The 20551-nt window shown below is 37.9% G+C and overlaps 2 protein-coding genes across 2 annotated transcripts; both read right to left on the bottom strand.

Annotated features, from left to right (window-relative positions):
• Positions 1-7862: 7862 nt before the first annotated feature.
• Positions 7863-8816, bottom strand: LOC110566417 (olfactory receptor 6N2). The gene has a single exon (XM_021664268.2). It carries the CDS (start codon positions 8814-8816, stop codon positions 7863-7865), a length of 954 nt encoding a protein of 317 aa, XP_021519943.1.
• An 8192-nt stretch (positions 8817-17008) lies between these two features.
• On the bottom strand, positions 17009-17947 carry LOC110566421 (olfactory receptor 6N1-like). The gene has a single exon (XM_021664271.1). The coding sequence runs from the start codon at positions 17945-17947 to the stop codon at positions 17009-17011; it is 939 nt and encodes a 312-aa protein (XP_021519946.1).
• Between the last annotated feature and the right edge of the window lie 2604 nt (positions 17948-20551).

The raw sequence follows: 20551 nt of genomic DNA, 5'->3' as shown, positions 1-20551 counted from the left end.
CCTGATCTCAAGTTATACTATAGCGCAACAGTATTAAAAATGGCATGGTACTGGCATAGAAACAGACTGGTGAATCTATGGAATTGAATCAAAGACCAAGAAATAAACCCATACACCTAAGGACACCTGATTTTTGACAAAGAAGACAAAAACCATGTGTGGGGGGGCATCTTCAACAAATGGTGTTGGTTTTAACTGGATTTTACAAGTAGACCCATATTTATGACTCTGCACAAAAGTGAAGTCCAAGTGGATCAAAGACCTCAACATAAAACCAGACAAATTAAATCTGTTAGAAGAAAGAGTGGGGAAGAGCTTGACCTCATTGATACAGGAGAAAACTTCCTGAGCATAACACCAATAGCCCAAGCTCTATGATCAACAATCAATAAGTGGGACCTTATGAAACTGAAAAATTTCTGAAAAGCAAAGGACACTGTCAACAGAACAAAATGATAACATACAGAGTGGGAAAAGTTCTTCACCAACTCTACATCTGACAAAGGGCTAATATCCAAAATATATAAAGAATTCAAGAAATAATACAACAACAAACCAAATAATCCAATTAAAAATTGGATTACAGAACTAAACAGAGAATACTCAACAGAGGAATATCCAACGGTCAAGAAACACTTAAAGAAATGTTTAACATTCTCAGTCACCAGGGAAATGAAAATCAAAATGACTCTGAGATTCTAACTTACATCCATCAGAATGGCTAAGATCAAAACTCAAGTGACATCACTTGCTGGAAAGGATGTGGAGAAAGGGGAACCTTCCTACATTGCTGCTGAGAATTCAAATTTGTACAACCGCTTTGGAAATCAATCTGGACTTTCTCAGAAAATTGGGAATAGTGCTATATGAAGACCCAGCTATACCATTCCTGGGCACATACCCAAAAGATGATCAACAATACAACAAGGACATTTGCTCAACTATGTTCATAGCATGTTTATTCATAATAGCCAGAAACTGGAAACAACCTACATGTCCTTCAATGGAAGAATGGATTCAGAAACTGTAGTCCGTTCACACGGTGAACTACAACTCAGCTATTAAAAACAAGGAAATCATGAAATTTTCAGGCAAATGGATGAAACTAGGAAAGATCATCCTGAGTGAGGTAACCCAGAACCAGAAAGACATGCATGGTATATTCTTATAAGTGGATAGTAGAAACATAATACAGGGTAAACGTACTAAAATATACAGACCTAAAGAAGCTAGGAGGATCCTGGGGAAGATGTTTAATTCTCATTCAGAAGGGTGAACAGGATAGACCTTGGAAGCAGTAGAATAGAGGGATTAGGATGGGAGTCTACCAGGGATGTCCTCTGAAAGACTCTACCCAGCAGAGGATCAAAGCAGATGCTGAGACTCATAGCCAAATTTGGGCAGAGCACAGAGAGTCTTATGGAAGAAGGGGAAGATAGAAAGACCAGGAGTGAGACAGGAGTTCCCAAAATATTTGGGCCCAAAGGGGCTTTCAGAAATTGATGCACCAACCAAAGAATATGCATGCAGAAAACCTAGAACCTATGCTCAGATGTAGCCCATAGGCAGCTCAGTCTCCATGTGGGTTCCCTAGTAGGGGAACAGGGGCTGCCTCTGTCATGAACTAAGTTCCTTACTCTTTGATCACTTCCCCCTAGCAATTTGGCCTTCCCGGGCCACAGAGGAAGAGGATCCAGGCAGTACTGATAAGACTTGACAAGCTAAGGTCAGATGGCAGGGAAGGAGAACTCTCCCTTTCAGTGGCTAGGGGAAAGGGTAGGTTGGATGAGGAAAGGAGGGTAGGACCAGGAGGAGATGCGAGAGGGGGCTACAATAGGGATAGAACATGAACAAATAAAGAGGATCTGAAAGCAAATGGTTTGTAGTGTCTTAATCTTTGTGGTGGTGATAGAGTCTAAATTTAGATCCTTGACAGCCAGCCAACAAAGTTAGCCCAACTGTTTCATATTGGCTAATCATTTCTTACTTCCCTTACTTACTGCAATATACAACAAGAATGGCATTCTTCAGTTACCAAAAGTACAACACTATATACGCATGATGGAAAATCCCAATTAAAGTAACAACTCAATTCTATATTCAAAGAATTAAGTCTAGTTGCTTTTTTTAATATCACAGAAATATTTATTTCAGAGACAAATGAAAGTTTTTTTTATGTAAGAGTTAAAACAAAACAAAAAATATCATGAAAGAAATTGGTAGCAAATTCATGTTACTTATTATTAGACCAAGTGATCTATAGTAGGACACCCAAAGAATAAAAAGCAATACAGCCCTCATCAAAATTACAAATCTTTAAAATGCTTCAAATAACAAAGATTCCCAGAAGGGCAAAGTATTTAAAATGATCTATCTGCTATACAACTTGTATTTAAAAATATTTGCAATCCAATAATGGAAAGATGAATAATGGATTCTGAGAGATGGCTCAGTGGCTAATGTCACTGGCTAGCTCTACAGCAGACCCAAGTGTGATTGTAAGAGCTCACAGAATGGTCATTACCATCTATAACTGCAGTCACCGGGAAGCTGACACTCTGTTCTGGCCTCCCAGGACATCAGCATGCAAGTGATACACACACACACATACAGGTAAAACATCCGTACACATAAAATAAAAGTAAATTTAAAACAAAAAAGAAAAGATGAATAATTCAGTAGAATGCTAATGAATGATTAAGAGGAAAAGAATGAAATTAAAAGAAGCACCTCATTTTAAAAAGCATATTTTCTTTTATTTCTTTGTTCTTTTTTAAAACTTTTTTTTATTAATTACACTTTGTTCACTTTGTATCCCCCATAAGTCCCTCCCTTCTTCCCTCCTGGTCCCACCTTCCCTCCCCCTTCTTCACTCATGCCCCTCCCCAAGTCCACTGATAGGGGAGGTCCTCCTCTCCTTTCTTCTGATCTAAGTCTATCAGATCACATCAGGAGTGGCTGCATTGTCATCTTCTGTGGCCTGGAAAGGCTGCTCCCCCCTCAGGGGGAGGTGATCAAAGAGCAGCAGAACCAGAAAATTTAAACACAGGGGTCTTCCCAGAGACTCATACTCCAACCAAGTACCAGGCATGGAGATAACCTAGAACTCCTGCATAGATGTAGCCGATGGCAATTTAGTGTCTAAGTGTGTTACATAGTAATGGGAAGAGGGACTGCCTCTGACATAATCTGATTGTTTGTTCTTTTAAGTAAGGCAGATGATATAAATTTTCTATTACAATATGGTATTAATAAAAAGGTTCATTGTTTACAAAAAATTTGTAGAGTAGAAAAAGGAGCACAAATAGAACCTTAAGGTATAGACAACATTTTTAATGATAGTATAACCAAAAAGGTTGTAAAATCTAGAGAACTAAAAATGGATAACTGAATATATTTAGAGTCCCAAATATACACGATTAAAGAAGAATTTTTCCATAGCATGTAATATTCAAGATGCCATACATACAAAGTAGGCTGACAAGTTGTCTTAGCAGGTAAAGGCACTTGCTGCATAATCCGACAACCTGAGTTTTATTGCCAGGATCGATGTGGTGTAATAAAAGAACCAATTCCTGAATATTGGATCTAGCCTCTTTCATTTGTCATGGTTCTCATATACACATATATGCACACGCACACACACATACATACATACAAACATACACAAGCAAGTACCCACCAAAACAAGCAACGTTCTGAAAATACAAAGAAAAAAAACAATATTGAAATTGGCAAGAAAAAAAATGTCAACTTATACAGGCATTGACATCAAAAAACATTATATCTGTAACCAACAACCGTGAGAGCCAGGAAAATGTAAATTGATATTTTCCAAGATTTTAAAGTCAATAACTGTCAACCAAGATTGCTGTAATTAGTAAAGTCATCTCTTAAAAATGATAGAGAAACATTTTAAAACAAGCATAAATTAACGTAATTCGGAGCAATGAAACAAAAATTGTAGGAAATACATAAAGAATCTTACAAACAATGGAGGAAAACACTCTATCCACATCAGCATAGGAGGGAACGCATTTCATGAAAGGAATCAATGAATATATGTAAAATAGATGTGAGGAGAATGGAGAATAGATGATATAACAAGGGAAGAAAGGGACTATCAATAATGCAGCCAACCAGGAAAAAAACAAAACAAAACAACAACAACAACAAAAACCTAACAAACTCATAGGAAAAAAACAAAGCCTTTTCAATAGTAAGCTTAAATGTGAATGGACCCAACTAACCAAGTGAAAAAGGAAAACTGAATAGATGAGAAAATAAGGGGGGAAAAAAAAGAAATAAGGGCCAACTATCTTTTATCTCCAAGAAACCTACCTTATTGCAGAAGACATTAAAAATGAGTCAAAGGATGGAGATTAACCTATAAAAGAAATGGAAGCTAGAAACAAGCTGGTGCAGAAATTCTCTTATCATAGGAAGTAGATTTCAACCGAAAGTCATCAGAAGGAATGAAGAAGGTATTATGTATTAGTAAAGGAAGAAATTCACCAAATAATACAAGTCTATGTAAATATGCAAGCAATGCTTAAGCTCCCAATTTCATAAATATAAACACCGAAGAAAAGCAAGTGTCAGATATGCCCAGCTACATTAATAATAGTGACATAATATACATCTCTCATCTTCAGAGAGCTCTACCAAACTAAAAACTTCAAGCAAGAAACTTCATAGTTAAATTTAAAATACACCACAGATCTATTGGATTTAAAAGATACCTATAGAACATTCTGTACAATAGTTGGGAACACAGATCCTTTCCTGTGGCAATTTGAAGCAACTTTAAAACCAAACACATTATAATTCAGAAAGTAAGCCTTAAAAATACAAAACAATGAGAAGAATATTTTATTATCATATCATAGAAAAACTAGAAATCCACAGTGATAGAAATGACATGAATACTTGGAGACTTAGCAATGCACTTTTGAATAAATGGTGGTCCATTGATGGTATCAATGAGGAAGATATTTTAAAATTAGCTGGAATCAAATGACAATAATAGCACAAATTCTAGAACCTCTAGGATAAAGCCAAGAGAGTTTTAAAAAGTGAGTTGAAAGCTATAGGTATCTTTATTAAAATTTTAATAGGTATCAAATAAATAATCTTAAGATAAACTTCATGTTTCTAGTAAGGTATAGGCTAAATATAAATATAGCAAAATATAAATATAGCTAAATAAGGACAAAATAAAATAAAAATTAAAAAAATAATCTGGTGCATATTGATGCAAATATTATCAACAAAACACTTTCAAAACAAATTGAAAAACACATTAAGAAAATCATGCTGAGATCGATAAGCAAGTATCATATTTAAGGGAAAGAGGACCTCCTCTATCAGTAGACTTGGAGAGGGGAATGGAAGGAGATGAGGGAGGAACAGTGAGATTGGGAGGGAAAAAAAGAGGGGGCTACAGCTGGGCTACAAAGTGAATAAACTGTAGTTAATATAAAAATTTTAATAAAAAAGAAAATCATGCAACATCATTTTGTAGATTTCATCCCAAAGATATAAAGTTGGTTCAGCATAAGCAAATCTATGAAAGTAATATACTATATAGATAGACTTCATCTTAGGAAAAAGCGATTAACTCTCTAGTTACATATAAGCAAATACACCCACACATAGAAATAGTTTTACATATTTTGAAGGAAAGAAAATTATAATTGAGTGCAGGACAGCTACACAGTTTCATTCACAGCAGCTGTGGTAGCATGTACATTGACCATATAAATTCAAGCAAGACAAAATCCCAACATGGAGATGTGGGGTAGCCAAGAAGTCCCACTGTAGTACAGAGCTATTAGCAATTGATAGCTATTGGGAGAGGGAGAGTCAGTTTTCTGTAACAGTGTAACCCCTGGGAAGTTAACTGTACCCCGGTGGAAGGCCACTCATGCAAGAATATATGGTCAGCAGAAATAAAACTTGCTGATTATATTGAAAAATAGAAATAAAGGAGACACAAAGTTGGGTGGTTAAGGAAAGGGGCTGGATCTAAGTTGGGGGCAGGAGTAAATATGATGAAAATATTTAAAAATGTCAAACAGCTAATAAAAATGATGAAAGTAGGAACTTGCTGAATACTCAGAAAGGCTCTCCAAGATACTGTCATTTGAAGTGTCATTAATTGATTTGTTGATTTGTATGTGAGTAGGTATGCATTCATGCCATTGAGTACCTGTGGAGGTCTGAGTACAACTTTAGGAAATCACTTCTCTCCTTCCACCATGTTTGGAGGTATGGAATCTAGGTCATCAAGTTTGCACAACAAGTGTTTATATACACTGAACCATCTCACCATCCTTGAGATTGATATTTGAACAAACAGAATTGGGAGAAATGAGTTACATGAAGCATTGGGGGAAGTGTGAAGGTTCTGAAAACTAAAGAGATCTTAATATAGAAGAAGAAAGTAATAATATCTCTAAGCAAATATCCCTGGGCTCACTAAGGGAAAAAATGAAAGATGGGGAACAGTTAATATTAGAGAATATTGCAGAGAAAAATTTTGTTTAGCTTTAAAATATGTGATAAGGCTTTAGATTTCCGCTCATAAGCAACTGCTTTTCCTGTGTTTTGGAATGGCTTATCTAGTTTAGGTTTAAAATATTAGATTTTTTAAAGGTTTATTGTTATTTTATTTTATGTGTATGAGTGTCTTGCTTATAAGGATATCTGTGGAACATGCGTAGTCCTGCTGTCAGTGGAGATAGGAAGAAGGAACTGGATCTCCTGAGACTGAAGTTACAGAAGGTTGTGAGTCATCATGGTGACTCTAGGAATAAACCAGGATCCTCTGAAAAAAAAAAGTTAGTGTTTTTGATTGCTATGCCATCTCTTTAGGCCCTAAAATACTAAATCTGATATGGGAATATATAATGCAACTTAGTTGAGAAAGTTTAGAATTCACACTGGATTGTAACACTAAAGAGCATATGAAAGAGATTTTAAAATTTATTTTGAGAAATTATTAGCATGAATTATGAACTGAAAATATGATGGAGGAAAACAAATACAATAATTTAAGTTTTATTTCACTAACACAGATATGTAAACGCATCAAATTTCCAAGGTGAAAACTGCACACATTTCATTATTGGAATGCCAAAATTTAAACTCCTAGAAGACATCTGGATAAGGTAGTGAGTCATCTCTTACAGAGTTTAGAAATTAGGAAAGATATGAAACTTAGACACAGAAAATTTATATTATATTAACATTGCTAAGAATCATATTTAAAGCTGTAAAAATAAGTGAGAATCTAGAGGAATGGCTCTATAAAATAAAAGATACAAAGAAAGACTTATTAGAGAAATGAGGAGGCTAAAATGTAATGATATCGTGAAAGCTGAGAGAAATAGTTTTAGAAGTAAAAACTGGTCATGTGTGTTAAGATTTAGAGAACGGGATAAGGCAGGTCTAATGGATTCAGCATCATTAAAATCTTTGGCAAAATATTGCTTGGAAGGTCTGGGAAAAGCCACATGGAAATGGGTTGAACATGAATGAAAGGGAAGAAGTGATAGCTGTTGGGCCATTTAACTGGAAAAGAGAATAAAATTGTTGGAAATGTGTGACAAGGGAATGCACTTGTTTAAAAGTATGAATTGATGTGCTCAATGTTCTTAATGCTGAGAACACTGGTTGAACAAAAGTAAGACGAGTATAGATACAGGAAAAAAATAAACAAATAAGCTTTTGCTAAACTGAAAGGAGATGGAATCCAGAGCCTTTATAGCAAGGGAGGAAGATTGAGTAAGAGCAGATCAAATGTATATAGAGCTTTCAAAAGATGAACATTGAGGTAAGGGGAGGACATTTGTAGAAAGTCAGTGGTGAGTGGGACTAGCTTTCTCCCCCTTCTTGAAGAAGGTTCTCTTGATGGCCTGAATGAGTTCCTTGTTTCGAAGACTATAGATGATGGGATTGGCCAAAGGTGTTAACACGGAATAGACTACAGCTAGAGTCCGGTCAAGAGTCAATGAATAGCTCTTCTTTAGCCGAACATACATGAAGATGATGCTTCCAAAGAAGATGAGGACCACAATGAGATGTGAGGCACATGTGGAGAAGGCCTTCTTTCTTCCTGCTGCTGTTTTTATCTTCAGCACAGCACCAATGATTCTCCCATAAGAAGCCATAATGAAAAGGAAAGTGATAAGGATTATGAAGGCATTGACAGCAAAGTCCACCAGAACATTAGTGGATGTGTCTTTGCAGGCCAAACTCAAGAGAGGTGGAAAATCACAGAAGATATGTGGGATTTCATTGTAGCTACAGAAGGGGAGCTGAGAGACCAGGATGATCTCAGAAATAGGACATAGGAAACCACATGTCCAGCAGCCAGCAGCCATCTTGGCACACAGTGCTGTGGTCATAACTGAAGGGTAGTGGAGGGGCCGGCAGATGGCCAAGTATCGGTCATAGGCCATAGCTGTAAGAAGGTAGCATTCAGAGGCCCCTAAGGAGTGGAAGAAATAGGTCTGAAGGAGGCATCCTGCAAAAGAAATGGTCTTCTTCTCACTGAGAAGATTAGCTAGCATCTTAGGGATGGTGGTGGCTGTATACCACAACTCCAAGAAAGAGAGAACACTGACAAAGTGGTACATGGGTTTGTGGAGGGCTGCATCCAGTCGGATGACTAGGAAGATGAGCATGTTACCACCAATGGTAAACAAGTATGCCAACAGAAGCAAGACAAAAAGCCAGCCCCTGATGTGACCCACACTGGGGAAGCCAAGGAGCACAAATTCAGTCAGGCTTGAGAAGTTATGTTGATCCATGAGAGGCTGAAGAGGACAAAGAAAGTTGAAGAACAGAATTAGAGGGATTACCAATCCTTATTTATCTTTCTCCTCCAAAACTTGAAAGACAACATTTTAATTACTGGTCATTAATGCATGTTAATGCTAGTAATACTAAGTAAAAATAGCAGCTTGCTCTAATTTTAAATACATTCAGTTGGAAAGGTACCATTATTGTACCTACTTTACACAATGGAAACTCAGGAGAATGGAAAGATTGTGACACTTTGCTATTTCATGTAGACACTGTTGTATAGGAAGAAGACTTTAATTTCTATACTCCATATTGCTCTTCCCTAACTATGTGGTCTTCCCAAAACATCACCTTTTCCCAGGTAATAGATGTTCTTTCAGTCAGCCTAAAATGATGAGTTAGTATATGACACTAGTATGCTAAGTTTTTTTTTCTTGTTGTCCATTAAACAAGTATATATCTATAAATATTAACTGAACAAGTATATCTCTCCTTGGAAGTAGGAGAAAAAAAAACTTGAAAACAAGTAACAGGACAGGAGCCAACTGCAGAGGGCCTCTGAAAGACTCTACCTAGCAATGTATCAAAGCAGATGCTGAGACTCATAACCAAAGCTTCGGCAGAGTGCAGGGAATCATATGAAGGAAGGGAGACTTAGTATGACCTGGAGAGGACAGGAGCTCCCCAAGGACCAATTATATCAGGGCACAGGGGTCTTTTTTGAGACTGTTTCTCCAACCAAGGACCATGTATGGATATGGTCAGATGTAGCCCATGGTAACTCTTTGACCTCCCTTCCCCCACACCGAGTGAGGAGTAGCCTCAGAAGAGGACATTGCAGGCAGTCCTGAAGATACCTGATAGGCTAGGGTCAGATGTAAGGGGAGGAGGACCTCCCCTATCAGTGGACTTGGAAAGGGGCAGGGAGGAGGGAGGGTAGAATTCGGGGGGAATAAGGGAGGGGACTATGGCTGAGATACAAAGTAAATAACCTGTGATTAATATAAAAAGTAAAAGCTATTAAGTAAAACAAACAAACAATACAACAAGTGTATCTCTGGTCTAAGAAATAAAAAACACAACAAGTTACAGTCCTTGACAGCAGGTCTCGTACAAGTTGGTAATGTATGCCCAACAGTTTACTAAGAATAAGCTGTGACACATAAAAAACACTGTGGAATTATGGGTCATTTATTAGACAGGGTTACTGAAAGGGGATTCTCAGAAAATGAAGGCATTGAGCCAAGTTGTCTAAGCAGGGTAAAAATCAATGGCAGAGAAAAAGAAACACTACAGACAAATACTATCCTATCTTGACTGCAAGAAACCTGGAAAGGAGACTGTGGAAACCTCCCCAGTGCCCTATCTAAAAATATGCAAGATGCCACTAAAAATGATGATAAGGAGTGATATGATCAAGTGTAGACAGATCTTTAGCACAGCTGAAATGTAGCTCTATGACAAGGATCTATGATAAGGAGTGATATGATCAAGTGTAGACAGATCTTTAGCACAGCTGAAATGTAGCTCTATGACAAGGATCTATGACAAGGATGAGTAGAGGTGTCTTATGGGTACCTCTGGAAGGAAAATAAGATGGACAAGCAACACATTTAGTGAGGGAATGAGGGCTTAAAATTAGGAATGATTAAAGTAGCAATAGGTAAAATTCCTGTATTTTCAGAAAATTAACCATATAACACAGATAAGAAATAGAGAAATAACTTGCTGAAACTCCAGCTAAAAATACTCTGGATATTCTCATTGTTCTCAAGTAAAATGTGAACAATATACACAAAGAAAAAAATAAAAAGAGACAAAGAAAAAATAAAAAGAGAACAAAGGAAAGAAGAAAAACAGAAAGGGGAAAAGGAGGAAAGGGGAAGAAGAGAGGAGAGATGATCCTGTTACTTTGTTTGTATAAAAATGGTAGCCAGCATCAGTCTCTGTGCCCACCATTGATCACACTGTACTTGATGAGGACAGTATAATTCCAGCCATCATAGTAAAAACAAAAATGCAATCTCTTTTTATCTTTTTCAGTTTAACTTTTAAAATAATGGTTGTCACATTAGGGATATTAAATAAAAATCATTTAATCAAACTAATTAAACAATCAGCATGTCAGACAGCATGACTTTGATTTACACCACTCACTCTAACCCAAATCCCTCCCAGCCCACATCCTCCTGTAAAGAAAAACTTACTGAATTGACATTTTAAAATGTTAAATTCATGCAAATCAATTTCTGCTTTAAGGACTTCTCAAATCTCTCGTATTTCCAATTACCAAAGAAGGATGTCAAAACAATAATCCATTCTTCATTAGATTAAAGTACCTTTGCCCCACTTGGCCAATGGATTCTGGCTTAACTTTCATTCTTTTTCCTCCTTCTGTGACCTACCTCTTGCATCTTTCACATTTAAGTCAAATGTTAGCTCCTTAATGAAGCCTTTTTGATTTCCTAGAAAAAGTTATTTATTCCTTCTTCTACACCATCATTACATATATAACGCCTAATTAGGGTAGAATTGCTGCCTTTATAATAAGTCTATCTTCCCTACAAATTGGGGAGCTCTTTAAGGGTAAGTAGGCACTCCACTAATTAATGCATATCCCCAATAAATGATGGGGACGACAAGCATAAAACTCAGGCTCCTTGCACGCTTATTTCCCCCCTCCATTTAAGTTACTCACTTCCATCTGCACACAAACACATCTTTATCCTTTCAGCCTCCCAAGTTAAATATATTCAAATAAATTTCCCATGATCTATGTAAAAGACCTGTCTTTTACTAACTCCAACCCAGACAAATTAAAGAGATATGTTTGATTATTTGTTGTCTAAGGAATTTTTTGTTAGATAATTTTCCTTCTTTCTACAAAAGACCTTACGTAAAGCCAATTGTATGTTCATGTCAAGAAGGTCTAGTAAGTATTAGGTGTGTCCAGAACAACTCTGAAGGCCTCTGAACCTTAAATTCTTATACCGAGGATGCTTACTAAAAAAAAAAAAAAACAAACAAACAAAAAAAAGCTTTCTTTAAGTGAAGTCTTTCTGAAAATGCCTGCTCCCGAGAGATGTAAAACTTCATAAAATGTTAGCTGCAGATCCTATAGAAACCTGAACCTTAAACGATCTGCATTAGCACATAGCTTGTCTGTGTCATCACACACTCCACAGAGTAGACAGTAGACCATCTCTCAGAATAAGTGTGGACTGGGAAGAATGGGGGTCAAGCTGACCTTTAATCTCTCTTGTAGATCTGATTCTGTAAGATTTGCAAAACTGGATTTTCTAAGAATGTTCTGTAAGTCATCTCTCCACTGAATCCTACTCTTTGATCTTAAAACAATATCTGTTTTCAAATCCATTATCCCATGTCTTTGCTCCCTGATCCTTATAGCTAGATAAGCCCCAGTTAACTGACCAACCATGGTACATCATCTTTTTCAGCCTTGCCTGGCTCCATTTGTGCAATAGCTGAAGACTGGATTGAGCAACACTTTCTTCTCCTTCATGATTTTTATCCCCACAGCTACAGTCCCTGGAGTTAAGGCACAAGTTTTAGGTCACTTGGGGCACAGGAGAGGAAGAAACCCCTTGTTCCAGAGGCAGGTGAGAATAAGGCTCAGATTGGGCTCCTTGGAGGATGTGTGGAAACAGAGTGTTCACTCCTAAGAGGTAGTTTTAGAGAATTCATCTATCTCATTACCGCCATCACTACCCTGTTTCCACTGACTTCATAACAAAAACGAAGTCTAATATTGCCTAATATTCCTGTTTCTTTGAGAAGCCTTTATCCCCTGTTCAGCTTTACTCCTCCTTGATAATAGCTAACAATTTTGAAACAAGAAAATAGGCATGCATCCTTAATTTTATTTCCAGTGAGCTTTTGCTGGTAAACAAATATTTCTCTAAGGCATGCATCAGCTAGTACAATATTCACAATCACTCTGCAATATTGTTAATACTTATTAGTCCCATTTAATTGCTAAGGAAACTAAAACACAGTGCATCCTGCACTGTGCCCTGGGTCACACATACATGCCTGATCAGCATTACAAAGAAAACGCTATAACATGGGTCCTGTGATAACTGTCCTTGCCTCTCGAAGTGTTAGCAGTGGCTGATAGAATGTAACCAAGGTCACAAGACCACAAAATAATATCTGTCTCAAGACTTGTTTTCTTGACCGGTATTCATTACCTGTTTGCCCATAGGTCGTTATTCATTTGTTTTAATTCTATATTATATTTAGTATAAGTGTGTGTTGTAGAATTATATGAGATAAAATAGCAAAATAAACTATATGCATCTCAAAATATTAGCCTACTTCTCTGTTTTGCATTTTCTCACTTTGTATTAGTTCTTTGAAAATTTTCTACAGTATGTTTTGATCATATTCATATGCTTCGCTCTTCCCAGGTCCATACTCCCTTATTTATTACCCTCCCAACTACCCAACTTTATGTCCTTTAAAAAAATCAAATGCTGTAAGTTCTGCATGTACTTTTGGATTTGTGGCCTTCTGTTGGAGTGTGGTCCACCCGCCAAGGAACTGCACCCTTTAAGAAAACTGATCCTCTTGCTTCCAGGATATATCAATTGCCATTAGTTTCTTAGCTAGGCATGGGAATTCATTGCCCTTCCCCTCTATGTGACAGTTTTTGTCTTGCTTGAGCTTGTGAAAGACTTGTGCATGCTGTCGAAACTGCTGTGAAGTGATATCTACAACTGCCCTGCTGTGTCAGCAAAATCCTGGATCTATAGGTGTGTGTAGAGAGGTGGGAGGAGCCAAATAGGCCTTTGCTTAACCCCAGTTACCTTAATAGTTAGTGTTTTTCTTGACACAAGGCAGACATTCAGTAGTCATTAGTCAAACATGAGTCCCAATTAGGCCAGATTCTCAGGCAATAAATTCTAGGGAACTGTGCATTTATGACTATTTCCCATCTCCAATAATTCATTCAATGTCTGCATTGTGCAGGCAGGTCTGCTGCTTCTGTGTATATTTAATTATGTATCTACATTGCCTAGTACTCTATCTGGAAAATACATACGCAATATATTTAATAAATGTTTTAAAGGATCTGTTATAAATGCATTTGTTTCTAGGGTTCATTCATTAGTGGTCTTTGTATTTGTCCATGTCTTGCCTTCACCAAAGTTTGTCTTGTGAGTTTTGGTCTATTTTCCAAGGTCTTTAACTTGTTTTGAGGTTTAGATCCTGCCATACCTCCTCTTGCATATTTTACTAACTTTATATTAACTATAAATTTAATAAGTATGTTATTTGGCTTTTCATATATCTTGCCTTAAAAGCTGTAGATGTGCCTCTTGATTAAGTATTGACCACAGTAAGAGAGCCCTAGTTTCTTCTTTCAAGGTCATGAATTAAATATTAATCAGAAAAAGTTATCCCTCCTTTATTACACTTTAATTCTACATATAGCTTCGTATTTCTCCCAAAGTGATAATCTGGATTACATATATATCCTAAGACTGGGATCAAAAAGGCTAGAGAAAATAAAAGATCAGAAAGCCTGGAAATAATTAAGCAGAACTGCGAGATCCTGGTTTAAACTATTGAGGGATTCCATGTCAAGACCCAGAATCACCAGTGGACAGATGCCATGCTGGATGCCAATGCATTTCTATACAAATTTTACTGATTTGTTTTAAGACTGCAACCTTGTTCTCAGATTATAACTCATTCACATAGTTTTTCAAAGTCTGTAGTTACACAATAGCATATAATTTTGGTAAGGCACAGGCAATTATTTTTCTTCTAGAGCCAGATAGTAAATAGTTTTGTTGTTGTTGTTTGTTTGTTTGTTTGTTCATTTTTTTGACTTGTCAGTTCCCCAGGCTGCATCACAAGCAATTCAGCTTTGTCTTTGTGACCCAAACATCCAGTTCAGCATGGAAAAAGCGTGTCTTTATGTCTGTGGCACAAAGAGACTGAAGATCTTGTTTGATCCATGGACTTTAGATGAAACAAAGATTGCAGTTTGCCATCCACACATGCAAGCAAAGCTTATGCACACACACTTACACACACACATATAAGCACAACCACAAACACACATGTACAACCATACATACAATTTTATTTTGAATATTTCCCTCATCCTAGTGTTTTGAGGATGTTATCATTTGCAATCATCTCTAATAAAACATCCCTGTCCTCCTCCACAGCATCCCAATTGCACAGAGAAAAGACTTATTCTCATACAAAACTTCTATTACTTGGGCTTTTGTATACTTTTATGTTTATTTTTAGTGACTCTCCTGAAACATCCTGACACATAAAACACAAACATAGTGTCCTTCCTCTGAGTATATTTTTCAGAGTCATAAAATCCAAAGAGGGCAGAAATTCAGGGAGAAATGTCATTTAATCCTCCTTCTGAAGATGGAAATAAAAAACAAAATCATGCCATCTCTTTAGAAGGTTAATAAATACTAACTGAAAAAATGTAAAGCACATATCATACAGACATTACTTTTCAGAAATGTTTATTTTCCTTTCCCATCAGTAAAAATACATAAAATAAGATTTCTCTGAGATCCTGTTGTTAGGCAGTTGTGAATGCTGGTGAAATTGAAACAAACCTGCTACTTATATAAGATCAAAATTACCTCTGTTTTGTAAGTCTTTCTTACAGCACTCAGGTACTTTTGTTATGTAGTGAAAAGAAGAAAAAGAAGGAGTAGGAGGAGGAGGAGGAGGACGAGGAGGAGGACGAGGAGGAGGAGGACGAGGAGGAGGACGAGGAGGAGGAGGAGGAGGAGGAGAAGGAGAAGAAGAAGAAGAAGAAGGAGAAGAAGAAGAAGAAGAAGCCATGCCCCTACTTCTGGTAATTGTATTATCCATATAAGCTGTAAAGCTTCACAGCCATCATAAGTTGTTAATATGCCAGGAAAGTTGGAAAATCCATGGCGCTTCGCATTCACCACGATTGGAAGGTCATTTCCTGGGAAAGATGGGCCCCCAGAAGTCTATGGCTCATAGAAACCTGCATTTCATTGTGGTTCTCAGGACCACAGATGTTCTGTAGAGAAGGAGGAAGAAGATGAGCTGGAGCAGGAGGGAAAGAGAGAGAATAAAGGTGAATTTGGGATGGTGGGAAGGTGAGGATGACCAGGGAGGAGTTGAGGAAGGGAAAAGCAAGACCAAAGTATAATGTATGAAAAACTTCCAATAAAAAGTTTTAAAATACAGTAAAAACACATAAAGTTGGGAGAGAAACATGGTGGTGGATAATGTGGAGGAATTGGAGAGGAAAGAATGGGGAATTACATGTATGTATGAAATTATCAAACAAAATAAAATGAAATTGTAAGCTCTTTGAAAACAGGGAGTTGAAAAGTTCCTTCTTCCCTATTTTCATTATTTTTATATTAATTACAGTTTATTCACTTTGTATCCCAGCTGTAGCCCCCTTCATCACTCCCAAGCCCACCTTCCCTCCCTCATCTCCTCCCATGCCCCTCTCCAAGTCTTACTTCTCTCTTAACACCTTTGCATGGTTCACAGATCTGACTTTCTATAAAGGGGTTGTATTCATGTTGACTGTTTCAGTTGCATCTTCCTTGACTGTTTCAATTCAGAGCGCAGCCCATGATTTTGTCTATGTGCCTTTGCATCCTATGCCACGCCCTTTCATGTTAGAGGAAGCCTCCACTCTGTCTTCTGACATCTTTTATCAGAACGCTGTTCGAGAATATTGAGATCCACATACCTTTGTGTTCTGGTTTCTTTGGTCTCCATCTCAATATTTACCCAATGTTCCTTTCCCATTTTCCTTTAACTGACCTCAATATCTTCTGTACCTTTCTCCAAAATTCCGGTCTGAATTACTAACATATAGCCAGCCTAGGTTTTAGAAATTATATTACCATATTTCAATGTCTTTCTGAATGCTGTATGCTTTAAAAAAAATAAAGCGAACTTCATTTTTGAGGGGCTATGATTATTTCTTCAAATATGTGTCCTCATCCACTCCTGTGTTAGTAGGTTCAGGGATTATATTTTTTCTCTCACATTTCTCAATTTGTCCTAATCTAAGACTACTTTAGTTGAATATTTCCCATATCATTGAGATGACTAGTTAATGATTTACATATGTAACCAGCTAATTCTTGTAAATTTTCAAACAGGTAGATTATAAACCTTTAGGACTCCAGAGTCAATTCAGCACAGCCTTAATCCTTTGTGTGACCCTCTTAACAGCCTCTTTGACTTCCTTATTTCGGAGAGTATAAATAATAGGGTTGAGGAAAGGGGTGAGAAAAGTGTATATCAAGGCAATAAGTTTGTCTCTGCCCTCAGCTCGAATCTCTGGTGGCCCTACATAGACAATGAAGGCAGAGCCAAAGAACAGTGTCACCACAGTTATATGGGAGGAACATGTGGAAAAGGCTTTGGCACGGCTAGCTGCTGAAGGCAGCTTCAGCACAGTCTTCACAATGCCTCCATAGAGTCCCAAGATGAAAACAAGATTACAGGCATTGATCATACCAATCACTGCAATATAAACCTGAGCATGCCAGGTGGTGTCAACACAGGCCAACTGCATTACTGGTGCCAGGTCACAAAAGTAATGGGCTACTTCTTTCAGGCAATAGGGTAAAGTGGCTGTGAGACCAGCAGGCACCAGGGCAGCTGAAAAACCAGCCACCCATGTACCCCCAACTAGCTGTACCTGTACCTGTCTGCTCATGAGTGCATGGTAGTGCAGAGGGCGACAGATCGCAAGATAGCGGTCCAGAGCCATGACACCTAAAAGGTAGCACTCAGTCATGCCCAGGGAGTGGAAGACATACAGCTGGACAAAGCATGCAGCTGATGGGATGGGTGAACGCCCATGGAGCAGGGTATGTAGCAAGGTGGGCACCGTGGTGCTGACATACCAGAGTTCCAGGAAGGAGAGGACACTGATAAAGAAGTACATGGGTGTGGACAGCCCTGAATCTGCCCGAACCAAGACAATGATGAACAAGTTCCCTGCAAGTGTGAGGAGATAGATGCACAGGGTCCCAAAGATTGCAAGATGTTGCAGAATTCCAGTGGTAGTGAAACCAGCAAGGATGAAAGTCTGGGTCCAGGTGTAATTAACATGATCCATGATCCCTGGGAATGAGAGAGAAGGCAGTAAATAAACAGCTTTAGGTTTTTTTCTCTTGAAATTTTTTTCCAGAGCCCAAATAATAAAACACACAAGCCAAGAAATAAAGTCTAGTCTATTCAACTCATTCCCTCTAGTCTATGAAAGAGGAACTGAGTACTAGAAATCAGAAGTGATTTGCCCAATATCTGTTGCTGATAGTGGTAACATAGAGCTCTGGTTCCTTAATTCACTGACTGACATTTGCAGAGTACAGCAGCATTGTCTCAGGACTAGGATTCTCTCCCTTCGGCTTCACCAAGAAAAGAAAGAAAGAAAAAAAGATAGGAAAAATCTTTCTTATTCCTCTACCATTTCTAGTGAACTGTTCCTATGATTTTTTAAAATAGTAAACCTTACTATGTACTGGATTCAATAATGGATATGGTAAGAAAAGGAGACTTACTTTCTTAAGCAGCTAAGTTTCATTGGGGCAGTCTCCTGGAACTCAAGAGTCTCATTAAAATTTGAAAGAAAAAAAGATGGAAAGATGAACAAGACTATCTTGGGAGCATTTCTCAAAGCTTAAAAGACTGGGATAAGACGAATAATCAATGAACTGGCAAGATAATTTTTTCTGAAAGTGTCCTAATGGGAGACTTCAGAATCCTGCAGGGTATAGGGAGAAGGGAGAACAAGGAAGCAAATATCCTGTGAGATGTGTCAAAAGGAGCCAAAGTAGTACAAGTAATGCCTTCTTTCCAGAGGTGAAAAATCTAAATTTGTTTTTACCACCAACTCCAAGTGAATCTTGGCCCAAACTGCTTCCTCTTTGATTGAAATTCTTTAAATGAAGAAGTTTAAGTTAGAGGCTCACGAAGCTTCTTACAAGATATTGGTCCGTGATTCTCTAGTCATTGATCGATGTGTGTTGTGTTACTAATACAGGATCTACATTAATATCTAGAGTGTCACGCCCATACTCCAATGGAAATTATTTAGGAAAGGTAAATGCTATCTCCTACTTCTCTTCTTCAGCCACCCTTACCTCTTCTCTGCCACCTCCAACCATTACCCCACTGTTTCGGTTTCAATTGAACTTGTCTCAGAGTTCCTGGTATCACTTCTATCTCAAGACACTTCCTTATTTGTAGTTCATGCTCCTGGAAACGTAGGTCTCCCACAAACCCCTTAATAAATGTTCTCTGGAGGCGCTATGACTACCTCTGAGTATGGATTACTCTGGGGCAAGAAGCCTGGCTCAGAGAAGTCAGTCAGATGAGATGTGTTTCTCAGACAACTTACCTCTGCAATCTTCATTTTGGAATTCTGAAATCTAAATCCAGGGATATTGCCTGTTTTGCAATGACCACATAACATGCCATTAAAGAAACAATCCAACTCTCCGATCTTCATTCATGCAGGGAGGATAACAACTTGGGGAACCCAGAATTGGACTGCCTCTTTAAAATTCCATTTGTCAGATTTGTCATCACTCAGCACCATTTGCCTTACCACCTAACAACTTGATCCACATAGGAACCATTTGTTTTATGCTGAACATCTCTACCTTCATCCCTCATACCATCACCCACACTGCAGTGGCCACAATTAAGTTCATCGCTCCAAGGGCTGCTTACTGGCTATTTAAAATACTATTCCAGATTTTATTTTACTTTTAGAATTATTGATTTATGTGTATTGTGAATGCGTGTGTCTGTGTTTGTGTCCACACACATAGATGTCTACAAAGGCCAGAGGAGAGCATCGATCCTATGGAACTGGGGTTACAGGCAGTTGTGAGCAGCCAGAGATGGATTGTGAGAGTTAAACTCAGGTCATCTGTAAAAGCAGCAGGCATCCTTAACTACTCAGCAAATCCCTCTAATGGTCCTAAAATACTATTCAATATGGAGTATTCTAAATTCCCATCAACAGGATTGCTACCAGTACTAATCCACTCCACCACCATTTTTACCCTGGACAACTCAGAGAGACAAATTCTGTTCTTCACGAAATATTTGTACTCTCACTTTTTTTTTCAAAACTCCTTATATCATTATCTGAACTTCGATTTCAGCAGAGTACTACCTCTGAGTGTGCATTTGGATAGATTTGGAGTCCAGATAAATAACAGGATAACTACATTTATTCACAGAGCATGAAGAATTTGACTTATTAATTGATCTAAAGCTACTCTTACTTTTGAATGTCAAAACAAAAGGCATGAACAAATTAGTAGTTGCTCAAGAAACCTTAAGAGAAAGGAGTAATGTATGACCTTAAGAAACAGATCACATTAAGTGTATAGAAAAATACTGAATCTCTGAGATTGAAAAAGCTTCGTGTGAAACATGCTACAATTTACAGACTCAAAGAAGTTAAGCAACAAGGAAAACACAAGGGATGGATGCTTAAATGTCACCCAGAAGGGGAAATAGAATAGACAGCAGAAGCAGCCGAAGAAAGGGAACAAGGTAGGAGAGGGAGCTCTGGCAGAAATGAGGATGGAGACAAGACTTGGTGAGAGAGGGGCCGGGAGGACAGAGGCCCTATAGAGAGAAGAGAAACCATGGGTGGGGCATCTCTGTAACAAGCTGGAGACCTAAGACAGAGTTGGCTTCT

Source organism: Meriones unguiculatus, chromosome 11 (assembly GCF_030254825.1).
Source record: "Meriones unguiculatus strain TT.TT164.6M chromosome 11, Bangor_MerUng_6.1, whole genome shotgun sequence".
In the NCBI taxonomy this organism is placed as follows: domain Eukaryota; kingdom Metazoa; phylum Chordata; class Mammalia; order Rodentia; family Muridae; genus Meriones; species Meriones unguiculatus.
Note: the sequence above shows the minus strand (reverse complement) of the source record. Positions and strands in the feature narration are given on the sequence as shown.